Source organism: Centropristis striata, chromosome 7 (genome assembly GCF_030273125.1).
Source record: "Centropristis striata isolate RG_2023a ecotype Rhode Island chromosome 7, C.striata_1.0, whole genome shotgun sequence".
Classification (NCBI taxonomy): Eukaryota; Metazoa; Chordata; class Actinopteri; order Perciformes; family Serranidae; genus Centropristis; species Centropristis striata.
In genome coordinates, this window is record NC_081523.1 from 33586669 (window position 1) to 33598572 (window position 11904).

At 35.8% G+C, this 11904-nt stretch overlaps 1 protein-coding gene across 1 annotated transcript in view; it reads right to left on the bottom strand.

Moving 5' to 3' along the window:
- The window catches only part of prdm6 (PR domain containing 6), a 118485-nt gene that overhangs the window by 100689 nt on the left and 5892 nt on the right, over positions 1-11904 (bottom strand). The window contains exons 4-5 of the mRNA XM_059337382.1: positions 5070-5218; positions 3971-4129 (exon numbers count right to left, since the gene is read on the bottom strand). Coding sequence (XP_059193365.1) covers positions 3971-4129; positions 5070-5218 — 308 coding nt within the window. The remainder of the gene's footprint in view (positions 1-3970; positions 4130-5069; positions 5219-11904) is intronic.

An 11904-nucleotide genomic window follows, 5' to 3' on the forward strand; every position in this document is an offset into this window, starting at 1 on the left:
AAGTCCTTTAAGTTGCTCAGGGCTGACTTGAAGGACTTTGCTTCTGAATCTTTTCAAATTAAAAGCCCTGTATGACTGTATCCCTGAGGCTGGAGCTCTCATGACTCCACAGATTAAACTTGAAGCCCTCTGATCCGCTGCGTTATATCAGTGCGGTTGTTGCTGCTGTTATGCCAAAGTTCCATCGATAAAAACAGAAAACGTCTTGCTGCAATCAAAGCAACAGGAAATAAAAACATGTAATTTGACATGAATTATATAATCAAAGTGATGATGTCAATGAGGCTTTAATAAAACCCAGAATTCAGACAGTTACACAAACATGAAGTCATGACATCAGTCAAGAAAACATTACGAGCCTTTACTGGACGCTGAGACCACAAACCACTGAAAACACTAAAGTCGATGGGAATTCTTTGGGGAATTCAGCGGGAATACGATGATGGACACGCGGACAAACACCAGCGGACAAGTAGAGACGGACAACAGTGACTCAGCTACGAGGAACAGACAAAGAAAACAGACTTTAAAAAGCTGAGATACCAGCCCTGAGCCCTCAGGAGGCTCATCATCGGCCCACACTAACCAAATATTTTGCTTCAAACTGTGCAGCTGAAGTTTTGCTCTGAAGTTTCTGATGTTCGGGCTGTTTTCACTGACTCTGCGCTGACAGCTCGCCCTGTCCGGCCAACAGAAAACTCCCATAAAAAAAAGGAAAAAAGAAAAAGAAAAGAAAAAGAAGAAGAGGACGAGGTCAGAGCTGTGACTTCAGGACGTTTCTGCTATTTGTTCTGCACATTCTTTTCAATCAGGAGGTCAAAGTAAAGTCAGAAACAAGTGGGAATATTTACTGTAATGTTACTCAAATACGGAACAATCTGAGGTTCTGCTACTCTGTTTGATTCTCCCGATCTGGAGGTTTTGCCGCTATTTAATGGCTGTTTATCATTACATAAAATTGGGTGAGAAGCAGCTTGTTCCACCTTCTAGTAGGTGCAGCAGGTTGTTATAAGCTCATTTAACAGCCACAGTTTTGTGACATTTCACTTTTAGTTTTGTTTGGTTTATTGAAACTCAACTCGAACATTATCAGCCTATAAGTTTGGCTGCTCCATCGTCTAGTAGGTGCAGCAGGTTGTTATCAGCACAGCTGCAGTTTCGTTACATTTCACTTTTAGTTGAATTAGGTTTATTGAAACTCATGTCAACCATTATCAATACGTTTGGGCGAGTAGATACCTGCTCCACCTTCTAGTAGGTGCATCAGGTTGTTATAAGCTCATTCAATGTCCATTTGCTGAAAAGTGTTGGTTAAAGTATGAAGTTTCCTTACAATTACGCCACAAAATTACTTCTCTAAAGTTAAGTTCCTGCTTTGTCGTTAGAAAAGAAGGTTTAAAAAGTCAAATTAATTCACGTAAATGCTGGAAGTGAAGAACTTACGAGGTTGTACGAATGTTTGAATGTTATCAGCCCATTGAGTGGCTGTTATTAGTGGTTATTAGTCTCATACAGTTGCAACTAGCATTTTTTTTTTTTTAAAAAGCAGTTTACTTTTTCCTGTTAGACTTAAAGACTTACTGATTACTGAATTATTAGTAGTAGTAGTATCTTATATCTATAAAACCAAGAAGCATATGTGTGTGTGTGTGTGTGTGTGTGTGCGCGTGCATGCGTGTGTAAAAAAGTGCATGATTGGCAATATTAATAAATAGTCATAAAATAAAAAAACAAAAAATGATTCACCATTACTCTTAATTTGGTGGAAAATACTCCACAAATTTAGAGAGAATGGAAGCAGAGAAAGAAAAAAAATGTTGTCTGATAATTTTCAATCAGATGATGAACTGATTAATCGACTGATTGATTTCTAAACTTTTTATCTTATCTTAATTACCTTATTATTATTATTATTATTATTATTATTATTATTATTATCATATATAAAGCATTCTGTGGGAAAAGTGCTAAAAAAATTCCACTTAAAAACTAAGATGAATATTACATGATTAAGATAATAAAAAATATAATAATAAATTATATAATTAAAATAAAAACAAATTTTAGGCATTTTTTGCTTGTAATAAATAAAAAGAAATCTGCAAATGAAATAAGTAAAAATGAAGATTTCTAAAATAAAATGTTTTCTAAGTGTTATAACACATTTTGACTATAAATCAGACAAACATACTTGGTAATATTTTGCTTTTTACAGTTCTCCACTGACACCAGACGTCATGTTTGGGGTTAAAACATAAAAATACTTCAGATATGAGAATAATAATGTGAGAGATCTCTTGTTTTTGCAGCTCTGTGTGGGACAGTTGGAGCATTAACCTGAGCCTGTGAGCTCGGCTGCAGAGGATCGATGCGTCGAGCCCTAAAATACTACTGCTCTGTTCCAGCCGACGTCACGCTGAGTGTCTTAATTAAAACTGGCCCTTCCTGGACGCCATAGACAACATGACACGAGGCCTCTGATTGGCTATAGGACAAACATCTCTTCCTGTTTCAGGACGCGTCAATAAGCGAGTTTAACAGCCGCTGAGTTTTAATGTAAAGCGTCTCCGTCGATACGCCTAATGAGCCCGCCGGCCGATAACCTGCCCACAGTGAGAGACGCTTATCGGATCAGGGCTCCTCCAGGGCCGGGGGCTGAGGGGCCAGGGGGCCACAAAACTTCTGTTAAAATGTTGATATTTGCATCAGAATCTCTTTATTCTACATGTGCCACTTAAAATAAAGCGTTTGCACTAACCAGATCCTGTTAAAAACATTACATTCTGCTGCTCAAAGACACTGAGAAGACATGATTGATTCTGCTGAGACCAACGGTCACGTGACAAATATTCACTGAAAATCTGTTTACACGGAGCAGAGAGGAGAGGTCAGGAGAGGCTGTTTACACAGAGCAGAGAAGAGAGGACAGGAGAGGCTGTTTACACAGAGCAGAGAGGAGAGGACAGGAGAGGCTGTTTACACAGAGCAGAGAGGAGAGGACAGGAGAGACTGTTTACACAGAGCAGAGAGAAGAGGTATTTGGTATTTAACATCTCTCTGTGTCTTTTTTGTGTGTCTTTTTGTGTGAATTACATTTAATGACAATAAAGTCTAACTAGAAATTGTAGAATCCTGCAGTCAGTGAACTCAGCATGTCCTCTGTCATTAGTTGTTATTAGCCTCATACAGTAAGCATGCATAGCTGTAAATTTAGGTAGGCAATATAATTAATAGTCATAAAATAAATAAAATGATTGACAATTAACCTTTCTTATTATCTTAATTTAGTTTTGTTGAAAATCCAAACATATTTAATTTACAATAATATAAAAATAGAAAAAAAAATTCAATTTCAGTCGATTTTTCAGTTAATCAACTGATTTATTTTAAACTTTATTATCTTACTTTATTCACCTTATTATTATTGTCTATAAAGCAATCTGGCAGAAAAGTGCTAAAAATTCCTTTTAAAAAATAAGCTGAATATTATATGATTAAGATAATGAAAAACGTAATAGTAAATTATATAATGAATATAAAAAACTACAAATATGCATCTCAGTGAACTCAGCACGTCCTCTGTGTGACGAGCTCCTGTCGTCTGCTGGACTTGGCCTATGATGTCGTGCATGCTCCACCCCCGTGACCTCTGACCCCCCCCCCGCTGTCCTGCTGCGGTCAACAGCAGAGAGACTGATGTCCACTCAACGGACGTCTGACTGACCTTTACCAGCTCGGCCACCAGGGACTCATCTATCTCTCTGTCTCCCAGCATCCTTCACTCCCCCCCCTCCCCCCTCCCCCCTCTAATGCTAATGCAGCTGTTTATAACTGCCACATTGACTTTCTCCTGCCACTGTATGTAAATACAATCAGCTCTGATCAATGGACTGAGAGGTGACATGACGCTGACCACAACACACACACACACACACTGAGCACTACATTACCCAGAAGCCCCCTCTCCTACCTCCCACAGGTGCCGGCTGTTCCTGACGGCTCCGGTCATCAGCTTGTCCAGCAGCAGGGGGACGCCCTGGAACGGGCCGATCCACGTCCCCTGAGGGATCCTCTGAGCCGCACAGATCCCGTAACCCAGACCAGGAACCGTACTGGTGCACAGACACACCTGCACACACACACACACACACACACACACACACAGAGTTCATAAAGAACTGGACTCCAGTGCAGATATAACCCATTTATAAATGTATTTCTATTTATATATGTATTTTAATTAATGAAACCAATTAATTCTGATAATGCAAATTATTTCATTTCACAAAACATATTTTTATTAATACAACTTATTTTTATTTATATACATTTTTTTTATTAACAATTTATTTTAATCAAAAACATTTATTTTATATTTTATTTTAAATCAACCAATTTATTTCATTTTACAAAATGCATTTCTATTTAGTTCAATTTTTCCCCCACAATGTATTTCTATGTAAACAACTTATTATTTATGTAAACAAATCACTCATATTTATAATATATAATATATTTCTATTCAAGCAATTTATTTTGATTTATATTATTTTATTCTTTGAAACCATTTATTTATATTGATACGTTTGATTTTTTTTACTCTTTATACAATTGATTTCTTGTACAATTTTAAATAATCCTTATGTATATCATATGTTTGTATCTAAACAATTTCTGTATACTACAATATATTTATATGTAGACAATTTATAGTATTTATTCAAATGAATTTCTATTTATATGATTCACTTTTATCGATTCAATTCATTTCTATTGATACTGTACCTTCTGTTAAGTTTTTTCCTATTTATACAATTTATTTCTGACACAATATTAAGTAATATTTTATCCATATTTCTATTTGTTAACATATTTCTATTTCTATAATTTATTTTATATATTCAAATTAATTTCTATTTCTATAATTCACTTGTATTGCTACAATTTATTGTTATTATTACAATTAAACCTTTAAACAGAAAGAGGCAGGCTTGATTGTTTGGAAATTCTCAGCAAAACTTCTCTGAAACCTCCTGAAACACAGAGTTGAGACAGGAAGTGTGTGTCACCTCTCGGGGCAGATCTCTGAGCCAATCAGGGACGTCGGGCAGCGTGACGGGCGCCGCCGTGCTGCTGGTGCCGACGAGGCGCCGCAGAGAGTGAAGAGGGCCGTGCATCGGACACTCGCCGTTCCTGTTGTCTGCACACATGTCACAGCCTACACACACACACACACACACAAGCAGCAGATTATTACATTATTATTTTTCATAACCAGCAAACAAACAACAAACATTATATGATGTAAATACACAACATTTATTGTAAAATTTTGCTTTTTTTCTCTGGTTTAACTGGTTCACCCTCTGAACCCCAACAAACAGTTTCAAGGTGTTTTTTCCCCTCTTTTTACATTCTCCTCTCTGTGTGCTTGTGTTTCACTGCAACATATAAAATCTCTATAAATCTATAAGCTCTATGGAATCAGCACAATCAGAACAACTCAAACATGTCTTTGTGCAGAATAACACAGTTAGAATGACAGAAATTGTGAAAAAATAAATAACGCAAGTTGATTTTTCTGCTAAATTATATTTTTAAAAAAGGAATGAAATGGAATTTAAATATAAACACTTTCCAGGTGTCACAAAAGTTCTTCCAAACACAAAAAAAGATGTAATATTACCAAAAGAGACACAAAAAGACACAAAAAGAGACATAAAATGACCAAAAAACACACAAAATTAACAAAAAAGACCATAATTACATCTTAGAACCAGCAGACAAACAACATACATTTATAACTAACACTTGTAACTTCATTACACAACTTTTATTGAAAAATTGTGCCTTGTTATAAGCAAATTAATTTTTTAGTAAGTAAAATGCTGATTTTATGCCCTGATTTCAGTCTATGATTCTATAAATTTGCATGTTTTGCATTTCATTTTTTGATTCCAATACAGTTGTTTGCAAATGTATTTATTGTTGTTGTCTTTTTTTTTAAACATGTTTGCAATTAATGCAGCCATTTTTAGAATTCAGGAAAATAAAAGCAACATTGATGTTACATTTTAGACATTTTAAGACTTTTTAGGACCTAGAGAAACCTTAAATACATTTATTAATTGACAATATCCTTGAGAAAAAATGCTAATAAACTAATTTTGTGAAACAGCAGAGTAAGTTAAATGGTTAATGGGATTACATATTGTTTATTTGCATTTATTGGAGTTTTAAAAGCTTATTTATCTGGAGGGAAATTGTTGTGCAGCAATAGAAAGCATAAAGTGCACATAAAATAAACTATAAACAATAAATGGTGCAAAAAACTAAATATGCAGAAATGTACAAATGCCAACAGAACTTTTAAAGAATAATCTGAGGCTCTGTCTGATAAATTAACTGTTTTTCATTGGTGCTTTTAGTTAAAAGTTAGAGTTAAATGATTATATAAAACTTTATGGAACCGGTTTGATCCTTGTGAGAAAAACTGAGAGTGAAGAAAAAGAGGTAGAGGTTTCAGGATCTGAGAGTCTGAAACTCTCCGCTGTGTTGTTGCAGGTTAAATGTGGCGAGCAGCGTTTTGCTGGGAATTAGCAAGTGTCAACATTTACTCAGAGATGCAGTCTGACAGTAATGGATGCTAATTGACTGTAGCAACATAATGAGAGATTATTATCTGCACACAAAACTCCCACAGAGCCGCACAGAGGAACAGGATGCTTTTTTTCCTCTTTTTCCCAAAATTAAATATCCGCAGTTTGAGAGAGCGACGGCAGCTTTTACACCGTGATGGATGGAAGTCAATTAAAACGTGCTATGGTCATTTATAAACCGCAGAATGTGACACAGAGTCACGCTTGAGTAAATGGGAAAATTTTTACAGGCTGGATTCTCCAAAACTCCTCCAACCTGAAGAGAGTTCAGCTCCTCAGCAGTGGGAACGCTGGTTTAACTGGTTCAGCCTCTGAACCCCAACAAGCAGCTTCAGGATGTTTCTTTTTTACTATTTTTATATGTTCCTCACTGTGTCTTTGTATTTCACTGCAACATATAATATATATATATGAATCTATAAGTCCTGCAGCTCTATGGAATCAGCACAATCATGGCTAGAAGTGGGAACAACTCAAACATGTCTTTGTGCAGAATAACACAGTTAGAATGACAGAAAAAAAAAAAAGTTATGAATGTTTTTACAAACACAAAATGACCAAAAACTACATAAAATTACCAAAAAAAAAGACGTAAAATTACCAAGGGAGACACAAAAAAACACAAAATACCAAAAAAAGACAAAAATTTACCAAAAAAAGACACAAATAAGAAAAGAATGAAAGAACGAAAGAAGACATAAAATTATGAAAAGGGACAAAACAAAACAGTTTTCTCCATATATTGTATATATTGAAGTATTGTCATGTTTCCAGCCTCCCCTGTCCTCTCCTCTCTGCTCTGTGTAAACAGCCTCTCCTGTCCTGTCCTCTCCTCTCTGCTCTGTGTAAACAGCCTCTCCTGTCCTCTCCTCTCTGCTCTGTGTAAACAGCCTCTGCTGTCCGGAGAACATGGAGTCTTTCCTCTCGTTCAGACTGATGAACTGGCTGTGAACTTGTTATGGCGTTCGCTGCTCGCTGCCCATCATTCAAACTCAGTATTCTGCTGCATCCATCGCCAGTGTTTAGACAGCTCCACTCTGACTATGAGCAACCGAACGCTGGGTGCCGTTTCCACTGAAAGCTCTGCATTCTCCCCTCAAAATCAGGATATTCTTAATGAGTAAATCTCCTTAAAAACTATGATTTTAAGCACTTCTCGTCTCGTAGAAAACATATTTTTTCTGCCCTTCCAGAGGAGTTAAGAGTCAGAGCAGAGTACAGTTTCCTGACTCGCCGCCATCCCAAACAGCAAGAAAGGTCGTGGCTCCGTAACAAACTCTTGGACTCCTCCACAACAAAACCATCACACTTCATAAAGAGCGTCCATGTTAACGTCTGTGTTTGTTTCCAACGCAGCTGTGAGTCCAGATGAGGACAGACCACACAGAGAGGACTCCACTTCCACTCTGTAGACTGAACCAACCTCCACAGAGACTCTGAGCCTCTTTTAGCTCCTAGTTTTGGTTTTTATGACACATTTATTGTCCTGGTTCAGAAACAAACTCTGATAAACTCGCTGTACTCGACGCAATTAGTAGCAAACAGCACACAGTTTGTTATAACCCTCTGAAAGTATGTTTTCTTTAAATAATCGCCAAAAATACACAGTTTATCATAGATAGAAACTGTAAAAACAGGCGTCATTAACAGAGTTTGAACTTTCCTACGGTCCTTGAACCGATCATCTATCACAAATGTTACTGTAAGAAAAAGTGACCAGAACTTGTGTTAAAATGTTGATATTATTGTCAGAATCTCTTTATTCTCCATGTGTCATTTAAAATAAAGCATTTGCACTAACCAGATCCTGTTAAAAACATTAAATTCTGCTGCTCAGAGACACTGAGAAGACATGATTGATTCTGCTGAGACCAACGGTCACGTGACAAATATTCACTGAAAATCTGTTTACACAGAGCAGAGAGGAGAGGACAGGAGAGGCTGTTTACACAGAGCAGAGAGGAGAGGACAGGAGAGGCTGTTTACACAGAGCAGAGAGGAGAGGACAGGAGAGGCTGTTTACACAGAGCAGAGAGGAGAGGACAGGATAGGCTTGAAACATGACAATACTTCATTATGTACAATATGTGGAGAAAACTTTTTTGGTCATTTTGCATAATTTTTTTGTACATATTTTTTGGAAATTTTGTGTCTTTTTATGTCACTTTTTTGGTAATTTTGTGTCTTTTCTTTGGTATTTTGTGTTTTTTTTTTTTGTCATTTTACATCTTTTTTTGTGCCTTTTTGTGTCCTTTTTAGTAATTTTGTGTCTTTTTTGTATCTTTTTTTGGTCATTTTTTGGCTGGACATGACAGTCCTTCAATATGTGGAAACAACTGTTTTTAAAAAAAATGTTTGAATCTTTTGGGCACTTGGAAAAGTGTTTATATATAGATTCCATATTTTCCAATTAAAAAAAAAAATATTTATCAGAGAAACTCAACATTTTTTTATGATTGTGCTGATTCCATAGAGCTGCAGGACTTATATATTCATATGTATTTTATATGTTGCAGTGAAATACAAGGGCACAGAGAGGAGAATGTAAAAAGAAACAGCTTGTTCAGAAAGTTAAACATTTAGCAGCTAAAAAAACTGATATTTCCCTCAGGAGGAGGTGGAGACCAAACACAGAGCTAAAAGTGAGCGACTTTTGAAGTTAACATTTATCAGGTGGACATTGTATTATTAATTATAAATATATTCATTACGTTCCGATACAACAAAACTGCATTCTCAATTCTGCTTTGAAGGTTACAATGTATCACTTTAGAAATACAAAATTTATTTTATTTGAATACATATTATTTTCTGATGAAAATAGTCTGAAATATATCTGAAACACACTTTAAAAATGTGTTTAAATGGTCATAATTCTAAAACAGTTTGTATTTTCCATTATAAACACAGATGTTTTATCAGAAAAGTGAGTTGAATTGAAGTTTCAGTTAAACTTTTGGGAAACATTGCATGTATTAGCAAAAGAGTTTTTATGTTTTCTTATATTAAAAAGAAAAGAAATATGTAAAGGAACATTATCGTAACTAGAAAAAAAAAGATAAATATATTAACTATATTAATTAATTTGCAAAATCAGATAAAAGCTATTAAAAAAAATAATAATACAAAAAATAACCAACATACTTTAGATTGATTTTCTCCTGATTGCACAATAAAAATAAATAATTTTGCAAAATAACAAAATTTCGAGATGTCTTATCAAAACAACCCAACAGCTGTTTGATCAATATTTCCTGAACTGCACATGAATAAAAACATAACATACAAAAACATAAAAATGTTTTGGGAAAAAAAAATCAAAACAGAGATAAATAAACTAAATACAATTTTCAATACAACTACATATGAAAACACACATGCAACTTTTCTGGAATTTCATATAAATATTCTTCTTATTATAATCTTCATTATTATTACTATTATTATTATTATTATTATTGGTGTAATTAATTATCGAGGTCAGCCTGTGACACATGAGGGAGTGTGTGTGTGTGTGTGTGTGACTGCTTTATCTACACCCCCACCCACACCAATGTGCACGCGCGCACACACGAACGCGCGCACACACCCCAGAGACCTCAATACGGCCGTGTTGGGATGATAAATAGCGGGCCGGTGGCCGCGGGATCGATCCCCCTCCTCCCCTCCTCTCTCTCTCTCTCTCTGTCTTTCTCTCTCTCTCTCTCTCTCTCTCTCTCTCTCTCTCCTCCACAAACACAAAACTATATACGGCAATTAATTCCTGCTTGTCCCTCCATCCCTCATCGGCCCTGCCGGCGCGTATCGACGCAGATTACTGCTGATGGTCCGTTTTATCACCGCGGAATACACACACACACACACACACACACACACACACACACACGCTGGTGTTTAGGCTCGCTGCCTGAAACCAAAAAAACAGCGACAGTCACTTCATAATAAACTCTAAAGTTACGATGTCACAGCGCGACATTTTATTATTATTATTATTATTATTATTATTATTATCATTATTGTTGTTATTATAGCATGTATTAGCCTGTAAGATTAAGCATGACTAAAACGTAGCCTACCATTTACATTTCTAAATATTCTAACGTTAGGATCGTTCTGTTGAATAAACCTGAAGTTTAAAAGTCCATTACTGCAGAAATATTACACATATATTACAGGGAAAACAATATATCAATAAGATGATGTATTATAACGTCTATAATAGAGGCTATTAGAGAGTGGACACGCTGTTTACAGAGACAGGCAGAGAGAGAGAGAGAGAGAGAGAGAGAGAGAGAGAAAGACACTTTTAAATCAGATTATTATGCAGATAATAAAGGAATCCTTTGTAATATATATATATATATATATATATATATATATATATATATATATATATATATATATATATATGCTACACTCTGAACTAAATATGCACTTCATTAATACTATCAATAGGCCTAACATAACAATATTAAAAGAAAGCCAAGATTGCATGCTAAAAAACAAAACGCCAAAATACAAAGAAAGGAATAAACACAATTTAAATATTATAATCTATTAATATGCTACTTTTAAACAGATACAGATATTTTATACAGTATTGTGAATACTAAGTGCTGCACTCGTATTTAAAAAATAAGCACAAAAAAATATGAATCTGCCTATTATAACAAATTTATGTTGAGCTTGAAAACAAACAAAAATAATTTGCATTAATTTAAAGTGATTTTCTACCAAGAATAAATCGTAATTAACACAGCAATGGAAATAAAGATAAAACTGAAATTGAAATCTATAATAGGCTATATTTCTAATATATTATAGGCCTTATGTAAAACAAACAAACATGATATGACAGTGTTAAGATCACATTGGCTCAATAAAATATAATCCGGGATAGAAAAGTGAAAAATAAAGCTGCCAAAACACGAAATTTCCACCTTAAATAGTCGGAATTAAAAAGCACGAGGCTTCGCTTTGATCTCCAGCTCGTGCGCAGCGGGAAGCGGAGCGGCTCGGACCGGCGGAGAGTCCGTCCGGTGCCGGTAAACCGACAACAGACACAAGGGCCGCTGAGGACGGGACACGCTGACTGACTGATGAAACGCTCCTCTGAGCCCCGGGACAGCGTGTGTGTGTGTGTGTTTGTGTGTGTGTGTGTGTGTGGACAGTTATTGACAGAGCGCTGTCATGCGTAAAAGACGCACACACACACACACACACACACACACGCAGATTCACAGCA